The sequence below is a fragment of the Peromyscus maniculatus genome, chromosome 21, assembly GCF_049852395.1.
Source record: "Peromyscus maniculatus bairdii isolate BWxNUB_F1_BW_parent chromosome 21, HU_Pman_BW_mat_3.1, whole genome shotgun sequence".
Lineage (NCBI taxonomy): Eukaryota > Metazoa > Chordata > Mammalia > Rodentia > Cricetidae > Peromyscus > Peromyscus maniculatus.
Genome location: NC_134872.1, coordinates 29415744 through 29432179, shown reverse-complemented (window position 1 = coordinate 29432179; position 16436 = coordinate 29415744). Strand labels below are relative to the sequence as shown.

Sequence of the window (16436 nt, the reverse complement as noted above, 5' to 3'; positions counted from 1 at the left end):
AAAGAACTGCTGGCAGTAGTCATCAGATTATTCTGCAAAATAGAAACTGAAGGGATAGTTCTTATTTCTTTTTATGAAGCCACTATACCCTGATACCAAAAACCAAAGAAAGAACCAACAATAAAAGAAAATTACAGAGCAGTATCCCTTGTGAACAGAGATGCAAAAAGTCTCCATAAAATACTTGCAAACTGAACATCAAAAAGATTATCCACTATGACCAAGTTGGCTTCATCCCATAGATGCAGGGATGGTTCAACATACATAAATCAATAAACTTAGTCCACTACATAAGCAGACTGAAATATGAGAAAAAAAATGATCCTTTCATTAGATGTAGAAAATCCAACATCCATTTATGATTAAAAGACCTAGAGAGTCTAGAGATATAAGGGACATATCTCAAAATAATAAAGGCAGTTTACAGCAAGACAACAGCCAGCATCATGCTAAACGAAGAGAAACTCAAAGCATTTCCACCAAAATCGGGAAGAAGATAAGGATGTCCACCTATTCAATATAGTACATAGTCTTAGCTGAATCAACAAGACAACTGAAGGATAGCAAGGGGTACCAGTAAAGGAAAGGAAGAAGGCAGAGTATCCTTTTGCAGGTGGTATGATTTTATATGTGAAAGGCCCTATTGACTCTGCCAGGAAACTTCTACAGCTGATAAACACGTTCAGTAAGGTAGCAGGATACAAAATTAACACATAAATGTCAGTAGCCTTCCTCTATACAGATGACAAATATACTAAGAAATCCGTGAAAACATACCTTTCACAATAGCCTCAAAAAGATACTTTGGGATTACTCTAACCAAGCAAGTGAAAAACTCATATAATAAAAACTCTAAGACATTGAAGAAAAAACTGAAGGTGACACCAGAAGATAGAAAGATCGCCCATGTTGTTGGCTCAGTAGGATTAATATTGTAAAAATGGCCATCTTACCAAAAGTAATCTACAGAATCAGCAAAATCTCCATCAAAATTCCAACACAGTTCTTAGTAGAAAATAAAAAAAGATTCTTCAACTCCATACAGAAATACAAAACAACCCAGGAGAACTAAATCAGCCCTGAAGAGAAAACCAAAACAAAACTGCTGGAGGTATCACCATATGAGATTTTAGGCTGTTATTTCAGAGTAATGAAAACAATATGACATTTGCATAAATCACACATGTTGATCAGTGGAGTAGAATTGAAGACCTAGACATATCAGGTGTCTATAGGTGTGTAGAATTTTGTCCATGAAGCCATAGCTACACAGTGGAGAAAAGGCACCATCTCCCACAGATGTTGCTGGTCAGACTGGATGGCTACATGTAGAGTAATGTAAATAAATCCACATTTATTGTACAAAAATCAGCTCCAAAAAGATCAAGGACCTCCTCAATGTAAGACCTGATATACTGAACCTGATGAAAGAGAAAGTGGGAAATAGGTTTGAACTCACTGGACAGGAAAAGACTTTCTGAATAGACACCAGTGGCATACATAGTCACTATGATCAATAGTTAAGAAATAGGACCCTATGAAGCTAAAAGCTTCTGTGCAGCAAAAGACATCATCATTTGAGCAAAGCAGCAGCCTACAGAATAGGAAAAATGTACCAATTATACTTCTGATAGATTAGTGTAAAATCTTTATATATATATATATATATATATATATATATATATATATATATATATATATATATATATATATAACTGAAACAAGTTGAATATCAAGAAAACAACACAATTTTTTAAAAAAAGACTAAACAGAGTTCCCAAGGGTAAAACACAAATGGCTGAGAAACATTTAAGAAATAGCCAACATCCTTAGCCATCAGGGAAATTAAAAGTACTTTGAGATTTTGTCTTAGCCCAGTCAGAATGGCAAAGGTCAGTAAAACAAATAACAGTATATGCCGGCTAGGTTGAGGGGAAAGGGGAAAATTTATCCATTGTTAGTGTGACTACAAACTGGTACATCCACTATGGAATTCAATGTGGAGCTCCCTCAGGAAGCTGAGAATTGATCTATCTCAAGATCCAGCTATACCACTCTTGGAGATATACCCGAAGGACTCTACATCTTTCTATGGAGATACATGCTCATCCATGCTCATTGTTGCTGTATTCACAATAGCCAGAAATTGGAAACAGTCCATCAATTGAATGATGAAAATATGGTACATTCACACAATGGAATTTTATTCAGCTGTTAAGAAAAATACAATTATAAAATTTGCAGGTAAATGGATGGAACTAGAAACAGTCACCCAGAGTAAGGTAACCTAGACCCAGAAAACAAACTTTGCATGTTATCTCTTGTGGATATTAGCTTATAAGCTGTAGATATGTGTGTGGTTCTGACACAAATCCCACAGAAGTTATGTAGCTAGTAAGGAACCAAAGGGGAAGAAATTACCTTCCAAGGAGGAGAAAATAGAGGAGATTTGTGAAGAAATAAAAGGGAAATTATAATAAGAGGATTAAATGGGGAGGGAGATGAGAGGTCAAGGTGAAGAAAGGAATATGGGAAGGGACAACTAACACTAAAGGCCTTCTGAAAAGCCACAAGTACTGTAGAAGCATCCAAAAATATATGCCTATATGAAAATAATTTAAATGAAGTCATCGTATGTCTAGCCCAAACTAGGTATTTTATACCACCAAGGAGGACATCCAGTGCCAGAAATTGTAGCTAGAGTTTTCCTGTCTTGCCCACAGTCAGGACAAATCTTTGTAACCCGCCAGTCCCACAGCCGCTCAGAACCAACCAAGTAAACACAGAGACTTATATTGCTTACAAACTGTATGGCCATGACAGGCTTCTTGCTAACTATTCTTATAGCTTAAATTAATCCATTTCTATAAATCTAACCGTGGCTTACCGGCATTTTCACATTCTGCTTGTGCTGGCAGTGGCTGGCAGTGACTCCTGCCTTTCTGTTCTTTCTTTTCTCCTCTCTGTTAGTCCCGCCTATACTTCCTGCCTAGCCACTGGCCAATCAGTGTTTTATTTATTGACCAATCAGAGCAACACATTTGCCATACAGAACATCCCACAGCACTCCCCTCCCCCTTTTTTTTCCAAAAGGAAGGTTTTAACCTTAACAAAGTAAAATTACATATAATTTGGGAATTTGGGCGTAGCTTCTCATACTACTTCCTGCTGGAGGGGGGACGCTGTATCTTATGGGGACACAAAGAAAATTTTAGGATCATGGAATAGTCCATGAGGCTGTATTGTCTGAGCCAGCTGCCTTCAAACCATTCTGGATGTTGGATCATCTGGGCCATGGCGTCATCAGAGCCCTTTCAGGTGGTCTTGGCTGGTCAAACCTGATGTATCTTAATCTGGAACAAATCCATAGCCTCTGGCTTTCTGTGGGAACAAAAGCAGAACCTCCTTTCCAAAGCAACATATCCTTATATCCAAATTTTGAAGTCAAGGTACCTTTAAAATACACATTTTGGCATAACTCAACAGCTTTTGCAATCAAATGTTTTTCTTCAGTTAAAAATCCCAAAGACAATCCAGATTCTCTGTGTAATATTCATCTTTATGTGGCTTATTTTTTATATTAATTTTACTGTCTCTTTAAAGACTTTTTAAAAACTATGTATTTATTTATATAACTGTATATATCACCTTTTTGTCTCTTTCAAGCCTACGTATATTTTACACACATTGTAAACTATTACATCTGAATCTGTCTTATTGTGAATCTATTGCTTTAAACTGCAGCATTTGTAAGACTGAAACGGCGCTATGGCTGCTGGCTCTGCCCACCTCAGCTTCCCAACATGGCGGTGGTACATTTACCGCCATCTCTGGGAGCTATCATGGGTCTATGCTTTTATCCAAGCAGCATGTAGCCCAGAAACCTCTTTTTTTGTTTTGTACTAGCAAAGGCTAAATCTACCATGCAGCTTAATGTGCCACTTGCAGAGGCCTCATTCCCGCCATACTGCAGGTTGAACACACATGCCAGGAACCCACAAGTAGCTCAAACCGGCAGCTGCTGCTCATTTGAGAGAGACAATTAGGAGGCTGTTTTTAGCTCCGTTTTAGAATCTTTTCTCAGGTTTTAGGTAGACACTCTTGCCAACTCATTGGGTGCCATTTGTAACTAGAGTTTTCCTGCTTTGCCCACAGTCAGGACAAATCTTTGTCACCCGCCAGTCCCACAGCCGCTCAGAACCAACCAAGTAAACACAGAGACTTATATTGCTTACAAACTGTATGGCCATGGCAGGCTTCTTGCTAACTATTCTTATAGCTTAAATTAATCCATTTCTATAAATCTAACCGTGGCTTACCGGCATCTTCACATGCTGCTTGTCCTGGCAGTGGCTGGCAGTGACTCCTTCTGCCTTCCTGTTCTTTCTTTTCTCCTCTCTGTTAGTCCCGCCTATACTTCCTGCCTAGCCACTGGCCAATCAATGTTTTATTTATTGACCAATCAGAGCAACACATTTGCCATACAGAACATCCCACAGCAAGAAATAGACCACATCTTGTTGCTTCATTCACCAAAAGGGTCCCATAGACACCCCTCCAAACATCACAGGCTCTTGCCAAGGCTCTTTGTTGCTCTCCATAACCTGCAGACACATCTCCTATTGCTGAAGACACAACTTACTTATGTAATTGAACATGGGAGACATTGAACGGGTGCCCAACTAAAAGCTTCAACCCTCCTGGCTAGTTTTCATGGTTCTGGAAGGTACCTGGAATGCTACTAGAGAAGAAATGTAATAATCCATTTCACCCAACTACAAACCCTGTGACCCACAAAAGTGACCTGCCTACAAGATATTCTCACACAACAGTGGTGCAAATGTTATAGGAGTAACTAACCACTCTTTGGATTTACAGCCCACTCTATTGGGTGGAACCCATGCATGACACTGCTAAAGTGGCCCAGTTCCCGAGATTAGCTAGCTCATAGGCCTAGGGGGAAACCTGCAATATGCTGCTAAGTGAACATAGCAATATAATGACTTTTAATGACATTGATATAACCAATAGAGCATAGCATCACTCAGCCCTCATCAGAGAACCTTCTTGCAGTGGATGAAGATTAACAAAGACATCTGCAGCTAGTCAATGTGAAGAGAGTGAGAGACTTTGAAGCATTCAACCCAATATGGGATATCTTTGTCAGACCCCTCCACACAAGGCTCAGGGATCCATGGGAAAGAGAAGTAAGATTTTAACAGAACTAGTACTCATGGACTCACAGAGACTATGACAGTTCACCCAAGATCTGTACAGATTCAAAGCTGACAAAACCCCATTACTGAAGGGTACTGTGTCTGGTACTAGATGGGTAAAGTAACCATCGATCTCACCCAGCTGTAAACACTGACATATAGTAATAACTGGCCTAGCAAGACATGCTTACTAGTGCAGTAGTAACATGAATGTCATAGGAATGACCAACCACTTTCTGATTGGATATGAACTCCACCCCCACTAGTTCAAAGCCACACTCGGCACTGTTATCTGGGCTAAGAACTGGAGAACCTACTTATATTGCTTTTCTAAATGGACATAGTATTAAACCAACTCCTAATGACTTATTGTTAAACCTATAGATTTGTGGATCTCTTAACCCTCATCAGAGAAGTTTCCTTTTGTAATAGATGACGATTAACACAGAACTCCACCACTGGTCAAGATGTGAATGAGAGGCTGAGATTTCTTGTCTCTGAATGGGATATCTATATGACATCCATTCTTCCTCCGGTTCGGGGATCATTGCAGAAGATGGGATGGAGACGCTGTAAAAGCCAGAGGGGGCGGATGACTAGAAGAACAGTTCTCCAGACACAACAGAGCACTTACACACTTGAATGCATAGCAGTTGTGATAGCGTGCACAATGCACAAGTTGAGCCAGCATGGAGAGGGAAGGTGGTCACAAAGTCTTACCTCTAGCTATGGAGCTATGGAGCTACTACCAATTAATAGCTTCCCAGAGAGGAAGAGTCAGTCTTCGTAAAGTTATGTCCTCAGTAGGTTGACTGTGATCCAGTGGAAGACCACACATCTAAAGTGTATGGGCAACGCAAACTTGTATTTGATGTTTTGTTTTAAGAGGGATACAAAGCTGGGAGTTGAATCTAGGAGGAGTTAGAGAAGACGGGTCAGTATGATCAAAATACGTTGGATGAAATTCTCAAGGAACTAACAAAAAAAGAAAATGAGTTAGTGAGGTGGCTTGGTGGTTAATAGCACTTGATGTTCTTGCAGAGGACACGAGTTTAGTTCCCAGGATCCAGGTCAGGTAGCTCACAACTGCATACAACTTCTTCTCCAGGGCAGCTGATGCCCTCTTCTGGCCTCTGAGAGCACTTTCATATATGTGGCATGTCCCCACAAAATACACACACACACACACACACACGCACACGCACACGCACACGCACACGCACATATGCACGAGCGCATGCACACACCTTTTAAATCTACTTTTTTAAAGGAGAAAAACAAAAGAAATGCAGGAAATTGGGTACCATCTCAAATCTGTAGAGCCAGAGCCAGCCAGCAGCTTTAGAAAATTCTGGGCATTCTGAAGCACTCCAGCAGAGGAAGTGGCTTAAAGTCTTTGTTCACTGTACCATCTCAGCACATACAGCCTAGATAGACAAGGCAGGAACTCAGTCAGTACATCATCCCTCAGTCTCCTTGGCCTGTGTGACTGACCGATGAGCATCTCCAGGACACCAGACCAGGTGTGCCTCAAAATGCCCAGAATTTCTGAAGATGCTGGCTTCCTTGGCCTATACCTTACTTTCTCCTCAGAACTGTACACTCTGCCAAGAAATGTCATGCCACTGAGAAAGATAATGGTCAACGTAGCAGCCCTAGAAAGCCCTCCCTGCCTTCTGTGCCTTTGGGTGACCCCAAGAAAGCTTTGCAAGGAAACCCATGGCAGGACTTCAGACTTTCCTGTACAAATTCATGGTGGAAGCCACGGATGAAAGATCCGACCTTGTAAACACATCATTTTCTAAGTGAGAACTCGGGCCAGGGCTGAGAGGCAAAGAGGAGAATGCAGGGTAGCTGATGTTTACATAATGAAGTTCCTTCTCCGTTTTCTTTTTTTTTCCCACCTAGCTCAACGACTCTGCGAAACAACTCATTGAGATGGACAAGCTGTGCCCTGCCGCTGCCACCGCATGCAACTACGATGCCCTCTTGTCCTCTGACCCCAGCACAGTAGCCAGCGTGGCCTCAGGCCCCACCCTAAGTAGCTCAGGGGCAGTCAGTGCCTTTCAACGACGTGTGGACAGCAAGAAGAACGCCAAGAAGCGCCATTCCTTCACCGCGCTCAGTGTGACGCACAAATCCTCCCAGGCCGCCAGCCACAGGCACTCCATGGAGATTAGTGCCCCGGTGCTGATCAGCTCCAGTGACCCTCGTGCTGCGGCCAGGATCGGGGAGCTTGCCCATCTGTCCTGCACCGTACCCACCCAGGTAATTCCCAGAGCCCAGGCCCAGTGTCCGTGATCCCCAAGGGTCCTTCCTACTCTGCCTCCATGCCTAGCATCCTGGATTCCTAAACGATCATAAAGGAAGCCACACCGGAACTGCTGTGGGTGGCTGGGGGGCCTCTCCTCGTGGCCAACCACTTGGCATCGAGAGCCTTGTAATAATGTGCATGTTGGCCTCCACATTGTGAGATGATTGCCAATGGTTCCAGGATACAGCATGGGGGTAACGTTCAGTCATCTTGGAAATTCCTCACTTACGGAGACTCAGTATGTTTCTCCAGGGAAGAGTCTTGGGTGGGACATTTTGAACAACACTATGAAGTAAGTTCCTTTCAACAGAGAAAGGACGAGAGCTGAGAACCAGAATTAGCTCCATTGCTTACTCCTTGGCTGCTGTTATTGCTGTAACTCCTTCTGTTTCTAAATGTAACCTTTACTACATTTCCACTAGTGTATTTGTAGATTGAAATAGCCAAAGTAAGATGCTTAAAGATCACAGAGTAGTAATTACCTGAAACTCCAAGCAGCCTGTCCACCTGGGAAAGTGTCTCCTTCATGAGTGCCAGGAAGGGAGGAGGGGGTCTCTCCTGTGTTATCAGATTTCCACTGAGACCAAGGAGAAGGTATTGTGCCCCCTGGAGGTGTGGGCCGCTGTCCTCCCAGCTCGGCACACTCCGGGACAAGGCACCTGTGCACAGTGAGAGTCGGGGAGGGCCAGTCCTTGCCCACTCTTCACCTCCTACAACAAGGTCCATCTGCCAGCCCTGCGTTACTTTCTCTCCAGGGTCACCTCTGACTGCCATGGGCATGCTTCCAAGGAATGGCACCAGTCTATAGGCTACACTGAGGAAAGAGCCTAAATATAGTAACTGGCTTTATTTTTCCAAGTTCCACTTGACTTGGCCGAATTTATATGGAGAATCCTCTTTTAAAATGGGCTGGAGAGGTGGCTCTTGCAGAGGACCCAGGTTCAGTTTCCAGCACCCACATGGTGGTTCACAGCCATCTGTAACTCCAATTCCAGGGGACCTAGTGCCGCCTTCTAACCTCCAAGGGCACCAGATACACACATGGTACACATGCATACATGCAAGCAAAACAATACAACACATAAAATGAAATAAGAACATCTATTTTTTGAGGCAGAATTTCACTATGTCGCTCTGGCTGGCCTGGAACTCACTGTGTAGACTAGCCTGGCTTTGAATTCACAGAGATCCACCTGCCTCTGCCTCCCAAGTTAAAGACATGAGCCACCACAGTTGGCCTCGGATAGATCTTAAATAAAATTAAAACACTGAAATTTGGTGAATTGAAGTTTTGTTAGATATGCTACATCAGCTTAAAACTGCAACTGCACGTCACCCACACATTATACACATATGTACACCTGTGCACACATGTCACCACCACATACTTACAAACATAACCCATACACATACACACCAACACCCCCATGTGGTGTCCTATACTTTTACCAGCACAGACACCAATGTTGGTGTTATTGCAGGCAGAGGCCATGGTCTGCAGCAAACACTATGTTGGCCATGGCTTCGGGGCTCCTCTACCCCACCCATCTTGCTGAGGGAACCTTAGGCCTTGTTCTGGTTTGCTTTCTGTTGCCATGGTAAACACCAGGACAGAAGCAACTTGGGGAAGGAAGAGGTTTGTGTTGCTTACACTTCCGGGTCACAGCCCATCATAAAGGGAAATCAGGGCAGAAACACAAGCAGGAACTGAAGCAGAAACTAGGGAGGAATTCTGCTTCCTGGCTTGCTCACTCGCTCTCTCTCTCCAACTCATTCCCTAGTTCCTGCTCAGCTTTCTTTCTTATATAGCCCAGGCCCACCCACCTAGGGATGGTGCTGCCCACCGTGGGCTAGGTCCCCCCACGTCAGTCATTAGTAAGACAATCTCTTATAGACGTAGCCACAGGCAATCTGACCAAGGCAATTTTCCCATTGAGAATCCTTCTTCCCATGTGACTCTAGGTTGACAATAAAAAAAAAAAAAAAAAAAAAAAAAAACCTGATCACAAAAATAGCACAGGGCTATTTTTCTCTAAAATAGCACGTTTTCTATAGAAGAGGCAATGTTACTTGACCAGACCCTTGGCCCCACACTCCTTCATGAAGGCATCTCTTCAGGCTGTTGATAAGTGCTGGCTGTTTTTAAGTGTTCTATGAGGGTTACAGCAGCTGGTAGCGGCCATCTCTGCTCCCTAAACAATTGTGTGCCAACACAAACATCACAGGTAGAGAGGAAAGGACAGCTTGCTGCTTTGGACTCTACAGTTCACACTGAGAAGCCCTGCTTTGACCCCAAGTAAATGACTCACAGCACTCAAGCTCTCTGCCCCCGCCCCCTCGCAGCCCTGCATGTCTGCTCAGGCTATAACTCAGGATACCTTAACTGATGGATGAGTTCTTGGGCCCTGGGGGGGGGGGATGGAGAAGGGAGAGGCCAGGATTGTCAAACAGGATCCACACCAGGTATGTGCCACCCTCTCCTGCCTCCAGGACACGGTCATGGCCTCTAAGGTTCAGAAGATCATGGTTTCTTCTGAAAAGGAACATGGGTATTGATGCTGATGAAATCTGAATCCCCATTGGCCACTGGACTGTATTCCATAGGACAGTCCACACAGGCTGTCTGCTCTAGAAACATAACCAGCTAGCATGGGACCTACTTGCTGGACACGATGTTGAATTCTGCTAACAGCCAGGGTAGCTTCAGGGAGGGTCACTGATAAAATGTGCTGGCAGGAACACGTCTTACAGGACTCAGTGCTAGTAGAAAACGCTGGCTAACGACAGTCTTCTGTCAGAAAGAGCAGCCCTCACCTGAGCTGGCTCTGCTGTGGATTGGCTGACCTCATCCTGAAGCCCTGTAGTAGAAATGAAGTAATTAATTGCCAGCCGACGCCACACATGCACAGAGCATCCCTGGTGACAGATCTGACCTGTCTTGGTCTCCGTTACCTTAAGGTGAAAGGAAGCCTGAGGACTGTGGCTTCTACCGAAAGGAATCAAGAAAGCCCAATAGGAGCCGCCTTGCTTCTGAGACAGAGTGTTAGGAGCACTGGGAAGCCTAGAGGTTCCAGGGGAACCGCTCTCTGACTGCGGGCCTCTTCCCAGTGGCTGGGCTATGGCGTTGGATTGTTTTCCGGGTGGTGATGGTACCACCTGTCTCCCTTACCATCTCTCATGTTCCTCTGCTGTGCGGGCTGCCTTACCACTAAGTGGAACCAGAAGCCCACCCTTTCCCATCTCTCTCCTTCTGGTGCAGTGCAGGGGTGGGCGGGGACAGATGGCGTGGAGGAGCAGGCCCCTCTCTGGCTGCCTCTCCTTCGGAGAGTTGCCGAGCCTGTACAACCCTACCCAACCCGCCTGGGGAAATGCCTGGCCGTTAGGGAAAGTGACAGCCGTGCCTCGCCATGGCGGTTATACATAGGATGTCCAAGAGTGGACCTGCTGCTTGGAGATCAGAGGTGCAGTCACCAGCCCCAGATGGGGGAGGATTTCTCCCAAGGCTCAGGAGCTTCGTGGACTTTAGGCAGTCGGCTTCCAGTCCTCTCTGTGTTTAGGTGCTGTGCTGGGCCCTAGAGCTTCTGAAAGGTAATGGTTATAGATAAGAGGTAAGAGAACTGAGATCATTGTTGTTACACTTTTACCATGAAGCCAAGCCTGGCTTGTTTAACATCCTGTAAACCATGTAACCCTGTCAGCTGTGAACTAGAGATAACCAGGCCACACCATTCCAGTACTCCCGCCTTACCAAAGGCATGAGAGGCCCACCCCTGGAGTCCACTTAGGGAAGGTATCTCATCATCACCTGGGATGGAGAAAATTCAGATACCAATTCCTCCAGAATAGTATCAGCCCCCAGTACTTTTTTTTTTCTGGCCTCTCTTTCTCTGACATAAAGTGTTCTTGGGTAGCTCAGGTTAGCCTCAGACTTCCTGTGTAGCTCAGGCTAGCATTAAATTCTTGCCTCTGCCTCTTGGGTGCTGAGATTATTGTCACATGCCACCAAATATGGCCTGTTGCCAGCATTTCTGAAATGATTTTCTGGGGTATAGCTGGGTAACTCAGAGACCCCCTCCCCTGACTCGGATGGCTGATTAAGGAACATCGTGCAGCTTAAGGACTAGAGTGGTTCTTCTCCTAAAACCTGGCTTTGCTACAGAGCATGTCTTAGCTGTTCCTCCAATCCAATCAGATCAGGAGTACCACATAGGTACCTGCTGCTCTACTGTGCCTAAGGATGAAGGTTCCCATGAACTCATGACTTAGTGCTCAAACCAAGTCAATGCAATATACAATGGGATGGCTGGTTCACCCCAAAACCTGTTTCCCCATGCACTAGGCTCTAGATCAGTGGTTCTCAACTTTCCTGATGCTGTGACTCTTTAATACAGTTCTTCATGTTGTGGTGACCCCCAATCATAAAATTCTTTTCATTGCTACTTCATAACTGTAATTCTGTTACTGTTATGAATCATAATGTAAATATCTGTGTTTTCCGGTGGTCTTAAGTGACTCTCCATGGAAGGGGTCACAACACAAGCCACAGGTTGAGAACCACTGGTCTAGAGGAAGATGTTAGCTTTCAACAAAAATTATGGGATTCATTTTTATGCTCGTACCATAGACACAAAGATAGGTGACAAGCCCCTGCTCCTTGGAGGTTCCAGTCTACAGCAGGGGTTCAGGCTGTGCTATGCACCTGCTTCACAGAGTCTTCCATGGTGTGTACAGTGTAATCTGTTGGGGGGGGTGGCTAAGGTGATATGCTGAGTGTAGACCATTGAAACCAGATGAGGGAGAAGGAGAGGTGAGTGTGCTCTTGGTCAGGGTATATCGTCGTCATACTGATGGCAGAGGACTTGCAGCTGGCTGTACCTGATAGCCAGTGCTGCTGGGCACTGACTCCAGCTTGTTAACAGGCTCAGACTTGCTCCTGTCTCATTTTGACACCCAGGCTAGATGGGCCCTAGCTTGCTGACATGTAGCCCACCTTCACTTCTTACAGCCTCGCTCTGAACTGCACACTCTCACTCAGTGCACATTCTACCGATCCCAACACATCTCACTGCAAAGCTCTCCTCATGGGACAGAGGGGAGAGAAGGGAAGTTAAGTTGGCACACACCTGTCCTCTGGGAGTTCTTCACTCCCCAATGGCTGTTTCTGTAGTTAGATATTTATGGGCTCAGCCAGGAGTCCAAGTATTACCCGAGGGTTTGGGGAGCTAGTTGTGCATAACCCTTGCCCTATAGATGATTTTTATTTGTTTACTTGCATACAGGGTTCCGTGCATCCCAGGCTGGCTTTGAACCTGCTGTAGAGCCAAGAATAACTGTAAACTTCTGCTCTCCCTGCCGCCGCCTCCCAAGTGCTGGGATAACAGGCATCCTTTATTCCACCAGTTTCATTTGGTGCCGGGGAATGAACCTGGGCTTTGTGCTTGCTAGCCAAGCACTTTAACCAACTAGGGAAACAAGCTCAGTTCTGATTTTTGTCTGTGTCTTATTATAATTGTTTTTATTTCTTTTGAGACAATGTCTCACTACTTAGCCATAGCTGACCTAGAACTCGATACATAGATGAGGCAGTCATCATACTCACAGAGGTCTGCCCGACTCTGACTCCTCATATTAAAGGCATGTGTCATCACCCCCAGCTACCAATTTTTGTATTTTTAAAGAGCTTTAAAACAACAACCGAATGTGGGGTACATGTGGGGAGGTAGAGGAAGAAGAGGAAGCCAAAGAGACTACATGGGCTTACATGGCTAAAATATTTACAGCATTGACTTTTCAGGACTGAGGATCAGTAGTAGAACAATTACGTGGCATGGCTGTGACCTGGGTTCAGTCTCCAGCACTATAAAAACAAAACTTTATATCTGGCCAAGTGTAGAAAGGGGCTTTAGGCTGGAACTTTATTGATACTACCAGTGAGCAAGAAGAAAGCCATTGTTTTAAGGGGCAGGAGCAGTTGGGGAGAAAATGGTAATGATGTAAGGTTAGCTAAGGTCCAGGCCTTCAGAGTCCGGAATGGGCAGGCTGTGATTCCACCTCCTGCAGGCCAGTGCCAGGAATAGGAAATGCTGGGGGAGTGGGATTTGTGGTCCTTCTCCTGGTGCATCCTCAAAACAGCAGCTTGCCTCCTGGGCACCAAATAACCAGATCAGAAAATTCTGTAAGTTTGAGAGTCATGCATTCTGGAATCAGGTCCTGGGAGGGGCAGGGTCCTAGGAGAAGGGACGGCTGGGCTGATTGTAGGGCTCCCTGTGTTGTAATGGCAGCCAGAGGCCTTGGTTTGGCTGCTTGCTTCTCCTCGGGGCTTCGTAGGACATGAGGACAGTCTGAGCTGTGGGGAGACACCGCTAGCACTTCTTCCCAAGGCCTGTTTGTCCCCCTCTTGCCACTGGCATGTCACAGCTTCCTTGACTTGGATGTGCTCGACGACCTGGGACCGACCTATCTATCTACCTCTGTTGCTAAGATCACAATGTCTGACCTTCGTTCACCAGTCTTCCTGATCCTTCATCAGCATTCAACCCTGCTAACTCTATTTTCTGAGTGCCCCTTCCACTGACCCATCTGCTCCAGCCTAGGTACTTTCCTTGCTTCTATCTCTAGCCCTCACAGAAGGATCTGCGCTCCTGCCTTCTCTTCCCACTACATACACCCTGGCCTGGGGAGTGTCCTCCTTTCCCAGAGCTGCAGCCCACAGTTACATTTCTGCTGTCTAAACTCTTGTCGATACTTTTATTTTAAACCACAGAGTAGTGTCTCACTTGCATGGGGGCTTCATTTGGAAAGGTGCCTCAGCTCAGTAGATGCTAGAGTAACTTCTTTTCTTACATTATTCTGTACCTCTAATAATATATATATATATAATTTTATATAATAAAATATAATAATAATCTAATGCCAAACCAGTACCCCATCTTCTAAAGTGCAGATTCCTTGCCCCATAGTGCCTTCCTGAACCCCCCTGCGTGAGGTCCAACCTTGCAGCCTCTGGAGACATGTCCCCATGACCTTGGGAGACTCAACCCCAGTTGCCTTTCTAACTCCCACCAACTCCACCCATGTTCCATCTGTAGACCACTGCCCACCCACCCTCCACCACTCTGGGAATCCCTTTTTCTGCCACTTGTCTTGGTCATCCACTTACTGCTCACCCACAGGTACGCACTCACATGCAAACTCCCTTGTCTTGGAACAATCTGCAATGATCACTCCATCTCTGCGGCTTTTCTGTCTATGGGTCACAGTTTAATTCCTGCATTGCCGCCTTGTCTTCCAGACTGCTGTGGAGCCTGATTTGTGTATATGGCCATCCCTCTCAGGGGTGGCCTCCAGGTCCTTGAGGGCAGGGTCTGAGGGCATGCATGGCTTTGTCCTGTGCCTGGCCCCCACATGGGCTCACACACATTGGCTTTCTTCTTGGGTGGGCGCTGTGAACTGTGTCAACAGCACTGTATAGTGAAAGGTCTCGTCTATAAAACAATGAGGTACGTGAAATTCAGCATGTCCTTCTAGGAGAGGACAGCTCCTGTCTGTCCCAGCTCCCTGTGAGCTCCGGGTCCACGTTGATGGCTGTGGAGAGGACACAGCTGTGAAATGGCTAACCTAGGACTCCCAGAGCACAGGTTCGGGCGGAAGCTCAGATGGCCAGCCGGCTCCCATTTGTACCCTGAAGAATTCTTTCTGCTCTCAGTCGAGGTCAGAGGACTGCTGCCATGTGGGAATAATGGAGTCATATGACAGCTTTCTGCTGGGGGCAGAAGTCTGTCAACCAAAATATTGAGGTAAAAAGCTATTTGGGCTGACTCCACTATTAAAAGTCCAGATGTTTTCTTAGTGATTGCCATTAGACTGGGGTGAGATGGGATCTTAATTTATCTTTCATTTGCATTTTGCTGATGGCTAGTGATGTTGAACATTTCTTTCATATGTTTATTGGCCATTTATATAGTACTTCATCTTTTCAGAACTGCCTGTTCATCTCATTTTCCTATTTATTGAGTGGGTTATTTGATTTCTTGGTATTTGTTTTTTTTTTTTTTTTTTTAGTTCTTTGTATATTCTAGCCCAGATATTAATCGTCTGTCAGATTTGCAGTTAGAAAAGATTCCCACAAATGCTGGCAAGGATATGGAGAAAACAGAACTCTTATATACCACTGATGGAAATTTAAATTAGTCCAGCCTCTGTGGAAGTCGGCATGGAGTCTCCAATAATAATAATAATAATAATAATAATAATAATAATAATAATAATAATAAATTGAAACAAAACTGTCACATGATCCAGCTCTCCCACTTCTATTTGCCAGACTGTTTCAGAGAGATACTTGCACATCCATGTTCATTGCTGCCCTATTCACAGATGGAACTGGCTTGTGTGTCCATCAACAGATATGTGAAGACAGTGTGGAATATGTACACATACATAATGGAATTTTATCCACATGAATGAAATTACACTGTTTGCAGGGGAATAAATGGAACTGGAGAGCGTGGTATTAGCAAATTAAGTCCAATTCAGATGATATGGCACATTTTATATCATTAGTAGAGCCTAGATTATATATGCTTTATATATGTCTATATGTTGTATTTGTGATATAAAAGCTCAAGCAGACCTGTAGGGAAGGAAGGGGCTAATGAGGAGAATGGGAAACAAAAGAGAGGCTAGACAGCTAAGGGAGAAACGTGGTCAAAGTATGTCATATACTTGCACGAAGATGTCCTTATGAGACCTAGTACTGTGCATAATAAACATATACCAACTTAAGAAAGGAATTTCATACGTTTGCTTTCAAATTCATTTGGACAAGACTGGGAAATGGTTCCCTGTTTCATCACTTAGTGAATGGCGCATGTTTTGAGTAATTCATTATTAGGTGATTTTTGTCA

The 16436-nt window shown here is 44.7% G+C and overlaps 1 protein-coding gene across 1 annotated transcript in view; it reads left to right on the top strand.

The window, feature by feature from the left end:
• Window positions 1-16436, top strand: part of Sh3rf3 (SH3 domain containing ring finger 3) — a 303375-nt gene that overhangs the window by 207753 nt on the left and 79186 nt on the right. The window contains exon 4 of the mRNA XM_042265670.2: window positions 7125-7484. Within this exon, the coding sequence (XP_042121604.1) occupies window positions 7125-7484 (360 nt within the window). The remainder of the gene's footprint in view (window positions 1-7124; window positions 7485-16436) is intronic.